Below are 17,657 nucleotides of genomic sequence, written 5' to 3'. Positions count from 1 at the left end.
ATATAGGAAAGCTTGTTTTACAACTCATTCCAAACTGCATAAATGATAACCATGTAGGGCATATAAATTGGAAAACAAAGCACTCAAGTATAACTGCTTCAAAACAAACATTTCACAGCAGGTTCATCATTTTGTATGGTGTCATTCTGTTGGGATCACCTGACCAGCTGGGGAGGGAGCTTATTAAACTAATGCATCTAATCAGGCAGGGATGGGTGTTGGCTTCTTTAAATGACACATACTAAAGTGCATACAAGACTAATAATACAACTACATTCAAGAGCACACAAAATACTTTAAAATATTCCACTGAATAATGACTAACTTCTGTGGAAAACCACCCATCATTACTTAGATTAAATTGGAAATGTTGTAATCAGTGTATAGTTATATATAGCTTGTTATAATACATCTACAAAAGCAAGCTATTCAGGAACTTAATTGGCCTTTTTTTTTAAGCTAGAAAAGTGACACCAAGCCTGCAGGAAATAATAAATATGTTTTCACCATTTCATTTTTTTTCCATATAGAATCACAGTTAATATAAATAGTGGCTTGTCATTAATATTCATGCATCATATCATAATAAATAGATAAATAATAAAAATTGTGTTTTTGTGTTGTTTCAATATCACATGATACTGTGGGACAATGTTGTCACAGCTTTAAATGTCATGTCAACCATCCAGTTAGCGCTGTCTTACTGTTCATGAAAGTCCAGCATTGGAGGCTCAAAGCGTATGGGTCTGCTGTTCCCCCGCTGAGAGGATGCACTGCAAGAGAAAGGAGATACACTGTAAATGAGGGGGACACAGTGAGAGACACTGTTTTTTGTAATCCAATGTGCTTTTTTTTTGTCACACCACAACATGGCCCGTTGAGGATCAAATGACGCCTCTCTATTTCCCTTTAGGCAAAGAGAAAGATACACCCACACTTATACCTACACAGTAACAAATAGTCTTTGTCTGGCATGGAAGCATCAGGTTTACACCAAACATTAAAGTTCAGAAACCCACTAAGGTGAAACATCCTTCCACTGTAAGGATGTTTCAAAGATCATGGGAAATAAATGACAAAGGGAAGCTGAAGTGATTTAGTTAGTAACTAAGAAAAAAATGTTTTGAAATTAAGTCTTTGCTGTTTTTATGGGAGTATAATAATAATAATAATAATAATAATAATAATATTTATTGTATGATTATTTTTTTTAATTTTTTTATTTACTTATTTGAAGATGATGACTTAATTATTATCATCGTCAATCATAATAAATAATAATACCAATAGGTAATTGAAAAAAATTATAGTAATAGCATTTTTTATCTCTAGATAAAAGACTGAAGTAAACCCTTATCTTAACAGGATGTCAAACAAATTCTACTAGAACTATTTATTACATTTACAAGTTACTAACATAACAAATGTTTTCATAGAGGGGTAACATAAGGCAAATCTTATGTAAAAAAAAATTAAACAAAAACAATTAAAATAAAAAAACTTATAACGGCTCTCAAACCATGAAAGTGTTAACAGTGACAGACACTCATTCCATTTGACTAAGGACATTGTCGCTCTGGGGCAAGACTAGCAGCATATTTGTGGATTAACAGAATGTGACGCGTCAAGTTGCACACCAATGTGTTTGAGTGAAATACAGCCTGTATCTTGTAATCTCTCAACTGCAGGGGTAATTTACGCCGAGATAACAACAAACACTTATGTGAACTATATGTAGATGATTCTAAAGCTTGACTCAAATAAACAGTCATCATGACCTGTGGATACACAGTTTAGCCAAAACGAGTTAGAAAAGAGCTAAAGGGTGAAATAACTACACCACCAGCAGATGAATTTGACACTTTAAAGATGCAAAAAACATGTCAATGTGTCATGCAATGTTTCTGTTGGATGAGATCAGAGATAACCTCAAATATTAAAGTCTCAAAAGGCATTAACTAGGCTGACAGGTCTGGCAGCACAAACCACAGAATGAAAAATAGCTGTCCCTAACACAGTAATGTCAACCACTTCCCAACTGCAGTATGCGTGTGTGTTGTTGTGCTTAAAAAAAAAAAAAAAACCTGAGGAGCTGCAATAAAAACACCCCTAAAGTAGACAAAGTTCAATAATAGATCTGATAACACAACAGAAAAACTGCCCATCCATAAGCATAAGAGAAAAACACAGTCTCTATTAAGCACTAGACCACAAAGCTACACATTTTTGTAAAATGCTTCCTCTTCCTCTTTTTCTTGCTTGCACTACACTTGACATGCATGCTAAACTGTTCACGCCAAGCTGATGGTGTCGACTGAGGGTGTGTCCGCTTGCAGCTGAGATGACGAGTCATAACACAGACAATCAGCCAATGAAAACCAGCCACCGCTAGCATACAGCCGAGTAGGTTGGCCAAGCCCTCGAGCTGGAAAACCTTGATTGGTTGAGAAATGAATAGGCTATCTAGTACACAAAAAGTTGATCTACTGGAATTAGATAAAAACACGCCTGAAATAAAAACATTCAAGGGGGAAGGTGAACATCAAAATTCTTCTGGCATTTAAGAGAACAATAGCTTTTCCATCTTTGACTCACTGCTCTTTAACACCAGTTCCTCTGCCTACAAACTTAAAAGACAGTGTTGTGCAACTCTTCATAAACTCAATTTAATAGGTATTCACAAGGGATGGAATTACCTTATTACCTGAACTCTGATCTACAGAGTAAAATCACTGAAGTACTTAAAATGCCACAGCAAAGCCACACCATTCAGTCATCCATTGATTCATTCATTCCCTTCGCTCAGCTGTGTGACAATTCAATGAATGCCAATGACCGCCAAGAGAGTATCTGAATCTGATTAAATCATTTGAAATGTGAAAGAAGTCCGGTGAAATGACAGCTGGTGACGTTTGCATTTTTTGCTCATCAGTTTTTTCCTCGAGCACAGGAATGTCTCATAGTTTAGTGGGAATGTTCAGTTCACATGTCTCGTTAAGAACCAAACAAATGTTTCTTGGAAAGTCTAATATAAACCACATGCGGGCTATGGCCAAGCACGTACAAAGCAAAGCATGAAGAGAATCTCTGGGTGTATGAAAGTATAACCTTACCTTTTTTGACGATATGAGCTAAGATCAATATCAGACTCTGTCTGTAGGAAGAAAAGAAACAAAATTAGCCTCTAAAAGTAATAGTACCAATATGCAGGACAACTAAAGCAGAGACAGAGCAGGTTATAAAGACAGAAGGTCTAGGTCAAACATGTCCCACCAAAGTGTTAAAGTCTAACTGTTGGACAAGGAGCTTGCTATATGTATGGGCTACTGTTTGTGTACACTGAGTGTGAGTTAGACTCTCAAAAGACGCTCGTGGTGATGTTCTCACTGAGGTCCAATCCTGTAGGGCTAAAATAAAATGGAAACGGCAGGATGGGGAATATGGTTTGGTCTATTTATAAACCTTAACATTTCCACTAAAGTCCAAACTCACATGTACACAAAACCACTAAGATTATAGAGTTCATAGTCCCATTCAAGGGACTATTACAGCTATAATTTCAAAACCGCTCAGATATTTTATTTTATTAGGGAGAACTTTATTGGGCAATGAAATCCATCTGACAAAATTGTTTATTAAGGGATAGTTCACCCAAAAACGAAAATTCTGTCATCAATTACTCACCCTCATGTTGTTCAAACCCTGTATGAGTTTCTTTCTTCTGTTGAACACAAAAGAAGATATTTTGAAGAATGTTGGTAACCAGACAGTTGACAGTAGTCATTGACTTCCATAGTATTTTCTTTTTTCCTACTATGGAAGTCAATGGCTACAGTCAACTGTCTGGTTACCAACATTCTTCAAAATGTCTTTTGAGTTCAACAGAAGACAGAATGACTAAACTTTAATTTTTGGGTGACCTATCTCTTAAAGGCTAATAAACCATAACTAGTACTGCAAAGTAGGGGTGTAACGGTACGTGTGTTCGTACCAGACCGTTTCGGTACAGGGCTTTCGGTTCGGTGCACGTGCGGTACATTTTCGTGTTTCCACAAGAACATATTAAGTGGCGGAAGTCTCCGCGTTCAGCGCAAATCCCGCCCTGCAGCCGATTCTAAAGTTTTACCCGTCGTCACTGTAACCTAAACCAATGAAATCGACTGCAGGGCGAAAAAAAGCTTTTCCGCTCTGTGTGCGCCGCCACACTCTCCGTTCCGTGTGTGTGTGTGTGTGTGTGCGCGCGCTCAATGTTCAATGTTCGACTGTGTTTGCGCTGCGCTTTCTGCTAATCTCTAATCGATTCCCAGCCTTAATTTTTAAATATGAGCAGGCCTACAAGCTGGGATTGGTAATGCTGCACTGTAATCATAGTTATTTATTTATATTTTTCATTAAATTTATTATGTGATATTGGTTTGAGACAGAGTATTTTATTTAGTGGAGAACTTTGCAGCAGTATTTTATTTCTTATTCTTTTTTTTATTTTATATATATTTTATTATATTTTATTAAAAAGTGTTTAAAAAAGTGTAAACAAATTGTTAAAAAAAAGTTTATAGTAATAAACAACCTGCAGTTTAATGTTTGCATTTCTTTCCCTTACTGTACCGAAAATAAACCGAACCGTGACTTTAAAACCGAGGTACGTACCGAACCGTGATTTTTGAGTACCGTTACACCCCTACTGCAAAGTATCAAACATACAGTAGTAGAAAAGGATAAAACAGAAGACTTAAAAAGACTCAGGGTGTGTTCACACTTGTAGTTCGGTTCGCTTGGTTTGGACCAAAAAAAAAAACCCATTTAGTCCTGGTCCACTTGGTGTTTACATTGATCTTTTAACACCGAACCAAGAGGGATAGGGAAACATTCACAACCTGATTGGTTGGCTATTATGACGTATATTTCGCGACGGAACTTACCGAACATCCAAAACAATGCTGTGTGCTGGGCTAAATGTGCTCGATGTATATGCGTAGCCTGCATATGATGGTATCATTTTGATAAAATTAGTAAAGTAGTGAAAACAGCGACAGGAATCCCTCTGTCACACACACAAACGTAGATCTGCTGCATGGAGACGCGGTTCTGATGCCTGTACCGAACTGTGATGGGCAACATTGCGACTATGACGAGAAAAAAACAGGTACGCTTGAGCATTCTGTCCTTTTTAGGGTTGCATCTTGAGACATCATGTTCTATTTTTGGTTTGTTTACATGTATTTGGTCGGTGTTGCATTCAACCGCATCAGAGTTTGTTTGGAAGTGGACCGAGACTCATCTTTTCAGCGGTCTCATCCCGCTTGTTTGGTGCGCACCAAGGTTCAGATGGCAGCGTTCACACTTATTTAAATGAACCACACTAACAGAGCAATCGCTCTAGGGTTTGTTTTAATCAAACCAAACATGCCAAATGCAAAACACACCCTTAATCAGATATAAAATTAGATGAAGCTTTTAAGCTGTTGCTAAGCTCTCATCAACATTGAGTAAAAACTAAATTATGGAAAACTGGAGTATCACAAAAAGTGGTATTTCACAATATCCATTCAATTCAGGTAATTATTTTATGTGGATGTGTCAGTCTTTCTTATAGAAGTCTGTTTTTTTTTTACGTACGGCCGTTGGCGAAAGCCATTGATTATAAAGTTAAAATATAGTTTAATATGGATATTTTTCTTATAAAAACCCCATCGCTTCAGAAGGTATTTATTAGCCCACTGGAGTCATATGGATTACATTTATGATGGATGGATGCGCTTTTTGGAGCTTCAAAAACTGGGGCACTATTCAATGTCATTGCAAAGCTGGGAAGAGCCAGGATATTAATGAATATAACTCCAATTGTGTTCAAGTGAAAGAAGAAAGTCATACCTAGGATGGCCTGAGGTAAATTTACAGGATGATTTTCATTTTTGGATTAACTATTCATGTAACTCTGTTTGCAACAGCTTCAAAAAACTTCACAGCTGACAAACACAGTGTTTCAGTTTTTTTTCACAGTTGTTGCTCTGTGAACAAAGACTCGCATTTAAGTGACTAGCACTTTCCTTTTTTTTTTTTAATCAAATAGTTCTGTTGATTGTCTCACTACCTTTACAGTCTCATCCACTAATCATGATCAAATTTGTTTGTCATTTATTCACATCAGGGTTTGTAGTATTTAATGTATTCACAGTTCAACCCGATTTTCCTATGGCCTTTAAACTGCAATGCAAGCTTCATGTTATCAGCTATCGCAGTCACAAAAACGTACCTGCAAGAGGCCTCCTTCCCCAAAGTGTAGTACCTCCAAGATGTTGTCTGACTGTATGAAAGCTGTAGACAGACAGAGAAAATTCCCATGAGGTTTGAATATCAGCAAACAATGCCATGCATGTTGATGCAGTGTGTGCAAGTGGCTCTCTAGGGGTGTATCAGATTTGGACACAATTACCCATCAGGCAACACAAAGGACTGAAGAGACAGGGAATCATTACAGTCATTTTGCGATCATTCACTGTCTGGATATGTCCCAAGTGAGCTCTTGATTAAGGCGTGTGGAGAACCATATAGTTTCACTGTCTCATGCGCTACTTTGTAAGAGAAGCTATAGTTGCCACAGCTTCCTGGAAACAGGTTTTGAGGCCAGGAAACATAAAAAAAAGCAAGCAAAAAAGAAATGGAAATGTCAGAAATGCTTGTGGTCAACATGAAGTTTACCTAAGTCTGCTTTCAGATGTTTGAAATGCGTATCTTCATCACTTTATCAATATATCATCAATTTCCTTCAAACAGGAAAACCACTGATGACAGTAAATGCACAAAAATGGACACAGAATAAAGTTAACCCAAACATAAAATTGTGAGTGAACACTTATACTGTTAGCTAATAGCTAATGAAATTATTCTTGTGCTTACACTAAAACATGACATTAAAGTTTTTTTACAGATTAACAGATGGTAAAAGTAAAGTCCTCCCAGAGCTGCCAAGATCTCATATTCGGCTTCTTGTCAGTGTACTTGCAGTGCTATTATTAGTCTGCAGTTCTGTAACTCTAGTGAAGTTTATAGTGATAGAAGCTGGTCACGCTCATGAAGCTCAAAACATCCCTTGCATACACTTTCATGGGTACACAAAACATGCATCACTTTCCACACCACATCATGTTGTGGTGTCCATTTCATCTACAAACATTAATTTAATCTTGAGTCGAGTGTCAAATGGACCAATTCCCATCCTTTTAGATTTGGGCAAGAACAAAATCAAAAACCGATTACCGTGGGCTGCATCATTTAATACATATACAAAAATAGGAATGTCGCAATGTACCATCAACAAGCATGCAAAAATCTGATAATGTGACAGCCCTACTGCAAAAATAGTTTTTTTTTTTCATAAAACATCTTAAAAACTTCTTAACTAAACTTAAAATTTGCCTTAGGTATTAAATAAAACTTGTTTACTATGAATACTTCAATATTGACTTTGTATTGCTGCATTTAGCGGTGTGGTTGTTACTTAGTACAATTTTTGCCAAGATACTGTGATGTCAAGGGGATTTTAAATAGATCACAACAAGATTCCATAGTATGTATATTACAACTCCCAGGGCTCGACAATAAGGACTGCCCGACGGCCCTGGGCCAGCATGAATGAAGCTCGCGACAGTTAAAGGAACTGTCCATCTTCACAAAAGTTTATCATTTGCATGTGTTTTTAAGCCTTTTCAATTTAAATATTCAAGCGCAAAAGAGAACTAAATTCAAGTATTATTTGGCAGGGCTCTTAGAAAGTGCACGAATGCTGAATTGAGTTCTCTGACTTTCACGTCTTCTTGTCTTCTTCTGTATTCACACAAAATTATGTCAAAATGCCGTATTGGCGAGTATCCTCCTAAAAACATAGTCAGTTATGTCTGAAGTGAACGTAAACAGTTGAGAAATAAAATGCATGTGTAATTGGATCCAGGGGTGCAGCTCTTAAAGTGACAGCAGCCTAATAAATCTGCTGCTGTCTTTATTTTTAATGTTAATTAAACAACAAAGGACAAAGAAAAGAAAAAAACATTCACAAAACATCTTTGCTGTTAATGGAGAGAGAGGCGCTGAACAGATGCAGGTATGCATTCACTATCTCTCAATAATTTAATTCAAATAAATGCTATAATTCATTCATTCAAATAAATGTAATCTTATGCACTACTTTATCTCATGTGTCTGATTCAAAGAGAGCAGAATGCTAGATCTAACGAGCGGTAACTGACGAAAACAACCGGCAGTTTTAAACTTCCGGTAAAATATTGCGCCGCTTCGCCTCCACGTTGTGCATTAAAATAGTTTGGCCATTTTAAAACAGCTGGCTGTGGATTATCCCTTACTTATTTTCAAACTTAAACATTTTTACATTTTAAATCTAGACTAAAACATGGCCTAGATATTGACTGAAAATGATCTGATTCTTTCTTTATATATTTTTGTGTATTGTTTTATTGTATTTAAATTGTATTTGAGTTTTTTTTTGTTATAAGAAAAAGTTATACAACCATTTTTGTAACTTAATTCATTACTGTGATAATACCATATACTGTGATAAAAGCTTCAGCAATTAGTGACATGTAAAATATATATAATTTTACTTGTCTCTTTGTATACCTTAACGTCAAGCCCTGGGTGGGGGGCCAGTGAACATTTTGGCAGGGCAAGTAAAAATTTGAACCACTGGCCTGTTGAGTCCTGCTATAGTATACATAGAGCTTGTAGTGGAAGTCCATGGAAATCTCAGTTCTTAATCTGATGCTTGGTCAAACATGCTAACAATACCAAACCATTCAAAGGGATACCAAACAAATGTAGCTATGGCTTGTGTTCATTTTCAACAAAGGTGGCTTCTACACATTCATTTTAAATGCCAGAAGACAATCATGGATGTTGTATTGTGAGGAATGTGTGTCAGACCCTTCACTATTGGCTTTGTAGAGAGACAGTGGGAGGGAGCAAGCTGCTGCTGAACGAGCAAAAACAACACGCTACTCCGGAAGCTAATTCTTGCTCATGTACACACACCTTTGATGGATTCCTTTTAGCCAAACACAGACAAACCTATGGACAACTGTAGTTCAGGCCACTGTATAAGACACTGACTGCTATTTTACTCAATCAGTGCAGGAAAGAAACAGAAGCGATCGAATCAATGACAGAACATTTAAAGGGACACTCCACCCATTTGCACTAAGCTTTGCATTGTTAGAAACCCAGTCATACTATTGAATGGTCGTGCAACACTCTCTCATTTTCCCCTGAGACGGGAGAAATCCGTTATTTACCTCTTACACTTCCTCCCACAATGACGCAAAAATCGTCATTTTGCGTCATTGTCAGAGGAAGTGTTAGAGGGGGGGATTTCTGTTGAGACTACAAGCACTAGTTCCTCATCTCTCCAATCTTTCCCAGGGGCGGGACCCGCTCACGCTACAGACCTATTACAGATCAGTGGGTGGGACTTTACTCTCTGAAACTGAAAGCAATATCCTCCATCTTGTTTGAAGCTAAGCTAACAGGCGCTGTGGAGACAGATGTAAAGTTATGACAATAGCGGAGGAGAGTACTCAATATGATATAGAAGAAGAGGATTTCGGAAGTCTGATGCTTGAATCAGGTGTTTGTGGCTACCTTTACAAGGCGCATTATAGCGAAGAGCAGCCGAGGCAGAAGACCTGCCTGCCGCGGACGAGGAGCCCAGACTGGCTCGAGTTAGGGCGGACTGGTGGCGCCGGTGATCTCACTATGCAACTACGAACACAGAGATTGAGTCCGTCTGCGGCAAAGAATTTCAACGATGACAATTTCTCCTGGACGAAATCTCTGAATCAGACGAGGACACGGACGTTTGTGTTGTGAACTATCCTAGTTTCGCACCGCATATGTTCTGACTGAACATCCCTGTACCATGCAATAATTCACCTTTTCGAAAGAAATAAAAACGAGGAGTAATGCACTAATGAGTTCGCCAACTAACTAGACATTTTGTGTGAAATGAATTTCAAGCTCTGGTGGTAACTAGCCTTGTAGACGGAAGAGTGATTTCTCTTATAGGCAGATATGCGCTGTTCTGGATTAGTGGGAGTGGCTTGCGGAGCTGTGCAATGTGGTGCATTGTGGGAGTTGTTGTCTTTCATACAAATGCGTCCTGAAGTTATTTTTTGTCTTTCCTCGGTCACGAAGGCACCAAATTCAAAATTTATTTTACATTTCGACTACATATATGACCAACTTTCAATAAAAAACAATGTTCCTATGGGTGGAATGCCCCTTTAAACATTTCATGCTCAATGAGACCCTAACACTGTGTGAGATCATAGGCCTTGAAAAGTTAGAACACTATGTGCTTTTGCACACATGAACAGAATTATGCAACAGCAATTGAGCATCTCTAGATAGAGCATCAACCATTTCCCTTCTCTCAGGCATCTGTTGAGCAGATAAGCCAAGACCTTGAAAGAAAGATGTTTTATTTTGCACATTTAGATTTTACACAATTTTCACGTGCTGACATTTGGACACACATTCTGCTACTTTAACGGCTATAACTGCAGAACCCACATGTCACAAGAAGATAAAAGTATATAAATAAATTAATAATTAAATATATTTAAATAAATATATATATATACCGTATTGTTGCAAATATAAGAAAATGTTTTTTTCTTGGAAATTCATCTGAAAAAATGGGGTCGTCTTATATTCGGGGTCTAAACTTTAACATGTCAATAATACACCCGCAACAAATAGGGAGTGCCAAATGTGAGCAAAACGAGCGTTCCGCCCAGGACTGATAAACACAGCGGAGTCAAACAACAATTAAGCAGCCAAGAAATAATGTGTGTCAGAGTGTAATGTTAGAAGATGGCGAGCCCAAAAAGACCATCTTAAAAATGCTAACAGTAACAGAAAAGCTTATTGCGGTAAAAGCGGCAGCTTCGAAGAATATGCAGGCATGCGTGTCAGTACGAAAATTTTTAAATAAAGTATTTTCTCAGTATATATTTAAGTAATTAAATTAATATGAAAATGCGATTGGTCAAATAATGGCTTAAATGAATGACTACTGTGGTTGACTAAACAAATCTTTATACAGGGGCCCTAGATTAATCTTCATTTAATTTATACAGTGAAGATGCAGTTATTTTACATGTAACTACTTTATTCAATTTCTGCACCTGAAAACTACGGTTTGACTTTCCTGGAAAAACCTGAAAGGCACGGTTTATTTTATTTGTATCTTTGCTCTATTGTATTTATTTGTGATATTCCTTGTAGTTTGATTATTTGTTCTTATTTTCTTAATTTTTTATTTGACAGTAGTCCCTTTTTCCCCCTGAACATAGCACATACCAAACCGCACCAAAACAGTGACCCTAAAACCATGATTAAAAAAAATCGAACCATGTGGAATTTGAACTGTTACACCCCTACTAAACACACACACACGATTGTCATTACAAAGATTTACAGTCACTGCTTTACTGACACATGCCTAGTGTGATGTCATTGACAACTGGATTCTTGTCTCATTGTGAAGATAAGCCAAAGGGTTAAACACATTCCTCCTTGAATTAAAAGGAGGAAAAAAAACACTCCATGTGCTCAGCGAGTCCCTTCAGTCAATAACTGGGTTGACACAGTAAATGAAATAGTGGTGCATTCATTTCCAGGGAAGAGTGAGAACACTTAACTCACACGTGCTTCCCAAAGAGCTCTAACCCATCTGCTCAAGCCTCTGTGTGGCCTGACTGGCCTCTTTGTAGCTATTAGGTCCATTTAGAAAATTTCAAAAAGAAAGAACTAAGTAGTGTGAGTAGGTTTATTACTCTGTCAGTTGGCTTAGACCATAAGTGTTTCACATTTACAACAAAACACTGTACTTACAATCGCAAGGACTTCATAAGAATTGGAAATCTTAAGATGTCTAAAAATGACAATATATACAGCATATATGCTCACAATATGTAAAAACTCACAAAATTTCTGACAACCACCACAGACAAAACCAACAAAATAAACTATAATCACCAAAGAGCAAATGCACATTAAAGCCATAAAACGGCATTTGGATTGCCCCAGTGCCCATGCAAAAGAAGCAGAGTAATCCAGGGCTTGTGGAGAAGAGAGACATGTCATCTCTGAAAGGCAAAGATCATGCCCTTCACTGATCTACAGGGCTAAAGCATGAGTCGGAGCATGATGTGTTTTTGCTATCCCTAACTAGTAGTAGTTATAGAGTGATCAATCGGCCAGGGCAATTAATCGGTCAATATTTTTTGCCTCCCTGTGTTTACTCCCAGTGTCTGTCACAAAATCCACAGACAATCTTGACAATGGATGATCCTACTCCGAAAAAGCAGCACCTATGACAACACTAGAATAAAGGAAAATGGCTTAAATGTTTTTTGATCGAACTGATTTGATATAGCCTAAAGTTTCCCACTGTGCATAGCAGAGCCAAACCTGTATCAAAGAACAAATCACAGACCAAGAGACCGATTTCAGTCATAACTTCATTTCAACAAAATGTATAACAGCGGTTTGCCTTTGAAGGGAAATTGCATGAGTATTGTGTAAAATAAGTAATTATCACTAGTCAAAATATTCTATTATAGTCTATAGACATTGATGTTGGACAATGAAAAGCCCACAATGGTCGACCACTGACTACTGACAAGTCCTTCAAAGGAGTAGTTCACACAAAAAAGAAAATTCTGTCCATTATCCATTCTCATCCCTGTATGACTTGAATTTTTTTTTTTTTTTTTTTTTTTTTGGTCTATACAATGGAAGTCAATAGTCGCCAAAACTATTTGGTTACCAACATCCTTCAAAATACTTATTTTGTGATTTCCTCACGACAATAGGGCGAGTAAACAATTACAGAATTTTCATTTTTTGGTAACTATCTCTTAAATTGTCTATTGACATTCAGAGTCCTTTCAATACAGGCACACAAAAAACTAAGAAACAGTCCAAAAAATAAATCAGCAGGTTGCAGCTCTGGTATTTACTGTTGTACTGCACACAACCAGTAACATGCAATACTGCTGCATTTAACTTTGCTTGATGCAACAAGAAGATATATCCTAAAAACTTGCATGAACTTGCAGTATGCAGTCAACTCCTCCCTCTCTCTCTCTGAGTTAGTTGACATGTCACTGACAGACTGGGCCTCAGAAACGAAACTCTCACATTCACACTTTATTTGAGACCTTCCGCTAATTCACCCGCATAAAGCTGCTAAAAGATCTTTTAAGGTATGACACATCATGAACGTTGTTTGCAGGGTAAAACTTAGCCGTTTAGTACCAAACCCGCATTTATTAGCTAAAACGGCCATGAAGTAGTCACCAATGTAGGCTACAGATTCATTAAAACGTGTTATTATAAAGGATAAAACCTATCCTAGACAGGCTTGAGTTCTGTAACACATTAGCCATTGTTTTGTTTCGTTTTGAGAGTGAGAGTAACTTCAGACAGGTTTAGTGTGATAGCTAATGTAACGTTAATATGACTAAGCCCGTTAGCTTTAATACTTAGCTAAACTAATGTCTCTGAACACTATTATCCGGCAGCTTTACGTAAAGAAAATACAAACAGTCAGAGCAGTCGCATGTCATCTAACCCAGAACTGCGAATTCAATATTGTGGATAAGACATGACTACATACTTTATTTTGTTCTCTGACGCGCTAAGGCTCGAAGCTAACAGTCATTAGCTTGCAGTGAAGCCGCGGTATACATACAACCCATAACACTGGCGAAAAACAGCTGAAAAACACACGGCGCGTTTCAGGAGGTTACCTTGTTTGTTCGCCTGTGCCACGTGAATAAATGCAATAAATAAAAGGCGTAGAAGTCCAACACATGATGATTTTGTTCGTGTTGGATGTGGGGAACTCTGTGTTGTGTCCTTGCTCGCCATCCTGCTGCTGTTTCTCTCTAGCCGTGCTCGCGTCGTGTGCACGCTCATATAAACAGCGCTCACGAGTTCACTCGAGACAGACACCCAGCGGATATGAGGTGAGCTACACCACATTCACTGGTGCACTACGTGAAATGTATTTTTTCTAATTAAAGTGAGGATGACTTTTGAGAAGAAAGATTAAAAAGATGTACACTCACATAAAATAAAGATTTCTAGCTATATTTTTCTACATGTAACGAGAAATCTCTATGGGCGCAGGCATGTTGACATCACATGACCAGCTGTCATGCATTTGACAAGTATCGTCATCATCGACATCGATGGACTACCAAGACCAATAATTTAATTTAAATAATGCAAATTATATTATCATTATTATGCTCCCATAAAAACTGCATGTTACCAACAAAATATTATGTTCATAGTTTTCAGGCAAACAAAGAATAAACATGAAAGAGCAAAAACAACATAAACGTAACAACTGAGTCCGAGTCAACAGCATATAATGTAATGGTAGGCCTATATATGATTCTTACTAAAATATTTAATGACATGCATAAAAATTGATAAGTAAATATCAGCATTCGTTCAGCACCTTCCATTTAGGTAATATTTAACTTTTTGAAAATAATTTTTTTGAGTCCTTAACTGGACTTTAGTACACCAATAGATCTGAAGTGATACCAGTCATGAGTCTTTTATCTTTTGTATGACTACACACAGCCTTCCAGATCTTCATGCAAATCAGTCCCAATGTACAGTGAAAGCATAACACATGCAAACGAGCTTACACAAACCAGGTGAGCTTATGCACCTTCTTTTCATAAATGTCAATACATTCATGTATTTGTATTGTGATAAATTGCATGTACATATCAAAATAAAATAATTGCAGCTGAATGTAAGGACAGAAGACTGCAAGTTTGCTTGTGTGTGGCATTTGAAAAACTTCAGAGATTCGGACACATTCCAAATTTCAATATATGTTAAATATATTTGTTTCCTGTCTGTAATCTGAAACTGATGTATTCAAATGTTTTCATCTTTGTTAACCACTGCGTCCACAGCGCTTTCTTTTTGCGTACCGGTACATATGACAAAGCTTTCAAGTAGCCAGTGTGTTTGCATTATCTATGAAAACAGAACTATGTGAGACACTATATATTTCCTGTTTAAATATTATTGTTGGCTTGAGTCGTTTACTCCTTAGACAGACTGATAGCGGTCTGTGATTGAGGACACGGCGTCTCAGTTCTTTATGGGCCTATAGAAAAGATGTAGCTTATCTCTTTAGAGACAGTGAGATCACTCAAAAAACTGCATCTATTTGTTTACTCTATTATCAACTTATCCAAATACTGTTTAAGGAATTTAGCCTTTAGAGTCATATAAGATGTTTAATGTTGTCATATGTGGGACAGTGAAAGATCACGTGATACAATGAAGCCTAATTAATTAATAATTAATAATTCTATGAGTGTTTGTGCAAATGAGAAATATGATTGATGAATGTAGTTCTTCAACATATAGAGCTTTCCATGGTGTTATCTCTCCATTGAATCCATTACAAGGAAAAACAAAAGTACTTGGCAAACAAGAAGAATTCCTTTTAGCTCATGCAAGTAATAGAAATGATTAATAGAAATGATTATTTTTTAGCTGTTTGGTTGTTTGAATAAAGATTGAATAATGAACAAATAATTTAACTGCAAAGCAGGAGTAAAGCTCCTCAAAAGCAGGAATGAAGAAAAAAAGGTGAATTTTATATAGCTGAGAACTCCAAACCAAATATGAGAGTCTGAATCTAGAGACAAAGGCAGCTTGGAAAACATGAAAGTCTCTTTGACTAATCCTAACAAAAATGGCTGTTCTAAAAATCCATTTGAAATTTCAGAGGGAACCTTTCAAAATGTGGAAAGTAGTAACTTTGTGTTAGTTTTTCCACAGTGAATCACTGTACAAATACACAAAATAACATAACCGGGTGGATTGTTATTAGATGGCACAATAGAACAACAGGATGAAGGTTGAGAGAAGCTTATTATTTATTCATTATACTTCAGCCATGAGGATTCTAGATATACCAGTCAGTCAACATAAATGTCTACATTTTTTGTACAGAAATATGTAAAAAAAACAATAATGACATGTTGAATGGGAGTGTTACTACGAATTTCAACAGTGAGGTTTTTCCAAGAAAAGTAAGTTAAGGTTTTTCCAAGAAAAGTAAGTTAAGAACAGTAAGGTTTTTCCATTTGTTCATATGGTCTTATTATGATGCTGAATGATTAGTTGATAGCATTTCAAAAGAAAAAGAAAATTGTTAGCAAAGCATTACATTTTGAATACATGTGTTGAGTTTATCTTAACTGTTGATATAAATGAAATGAGGTATATTGGTTAAAAACATATGCTATGCCTAATATTTAGTAGAAATACTTATAAAAAGTAAATATGAACTATATGAATAGTAAATGATAGTATACGTGATTTTTTTATTTTGATTTGTTTTGAACTGCAGCATCCAGGATTTCAATGAGCAAGACTGATACAAATTACTAAATGCAAGAGGATGAATAGAATAAAAATGACAAATAAGTAAAAATGAATCCATTAACTGGAACAGGGTTGTAAAATTTATGAGGAAGAGCACACGTTTAGAACTTTACATGATTACATGAAACTGAATAATTGTACTCTGATTCAAGGTACAAATATACAGTACATATATATATATATATATATATATATTTTTTTTTTTTATTCTAATAAAGTTTCATTTAGACCTTTAAAGTACAAAGTTTGTTTTCTTCATTGTCATCATTTAAATATTTTCCTTTTTGTGAACTTTAGGCTACTGACAATCAGTTATGCTACAGGCTGGATTTTTTTTTTTAATATATAGCCAATGACATCTATTTAAGCTTAACTCTTTCCCCGCCAGCGTTTTTGATCATTTTCACAAAATGTTCATGCCCCCCAGTTTATCAAAACTTTTTTTATCAAGTTTCATTTAAAAAAAAAAAAGCAATTTTTTTTTTGGTTCTTGTCAAAGACTACTACATCCGGGATGGGATTCAGAACGATAATCAAAACACAGATGGAGTAAATCAACTCCATCAACACCCCCAAAGCTTGCACAGTCTTGCGGCTCGTCCTGGATCGACATTTCATTCGGTAACATTAGGCAATTTTGATTTAAATGCTGTTTAATGTTGTTGATCACGTTATTTTACATAAGCATCTATCTGCTTACATGTGATAGCACTTGTTTCTGCTTCTTCTTCTTTTGAGTTTTTTGGCGGTTGGCAGCTTGAGGTGCATTTCCGCCACCTATAGGATGCAGTGTGAAGCCTCGATGAACGAAAGGAACAATTCAATTAGAGAAGAAAAAAACCCCGATATCCTTCTAGTCAAATCTGTATCTCTTAAATATTTTAGAAGAATATCGTACACCCTTAACTGTTTCTGTGCATTCTGAAATATATTCTTAACTGTAATTTCATATGATTTCCAAATCTCTTAATTTTTTAACAAGCTGATTTCTTTATATTTTATATGCCTCACAGTGTAAAATAACATGCTCAACTGTTTCTTATTTTCCACAATAAATGCAGCAGTCTGTCTCACACTTTCCTATAATAGGCTATGCGGTGAATAATGAAGGTTATGTGTCCTGACTGTATCTTCTCTTCTGTTTCCAT

General features: G+C 36.5%; 1 protein-coding gene across 2 annotated transcripts in view; it reads right to left on the bottom strand.

The window, feature by feature from the left end:
* Positions 1–14,008, bottom strand: part of tmem131 (transmembrane protein 131) — a 38,621-nt gene extending 24,613 nt beyond the window's left edge. For both annotated transcript variants that reach the window (XM_084129839.1, XM_084129840.1), the window contains exons 1-4: positions 13,830–14,008; positions 6,257–6,318; positions 3,114–3,154; positions 705–773 (exon numbers count right to left, since the gene is read on the bottom strand). In XM_084129839.1, coding sequence (XP_083985965.1) covers positions 705–773; positions 3,114–3,154; positions 6,257–6,318; positions 13,830–13,998 — 341 coding nt within the window. In that variant the 5' untranslated portion in view covers positions 13,999–14,008. The remainder of the gene's footprint in view (positions 1–704; positions 774–3,113; positions 3,155–6,256; positions 6,319–13,829) is intronic.
* Positions 14,009–17,657: the final 3,649 nt, after the last annotated feature.

This window comes from Abramis brama (genome assembly GCF_963993115.1).
Source record: "Abramis brama genome assembly, chromosome: 11".
Classification (NCBI taxonomy): domain Eukaryota; kingdom Metazoa; phylum Chordata; class Actinopteri; order Cypriniformes; family Leuciscidae; genus Abramis; species Abramis brama.
Note: the sequence above shows the minus strand (reverse complement) of the source record. Positions and strands in the feature narration are given on the sequence as shown.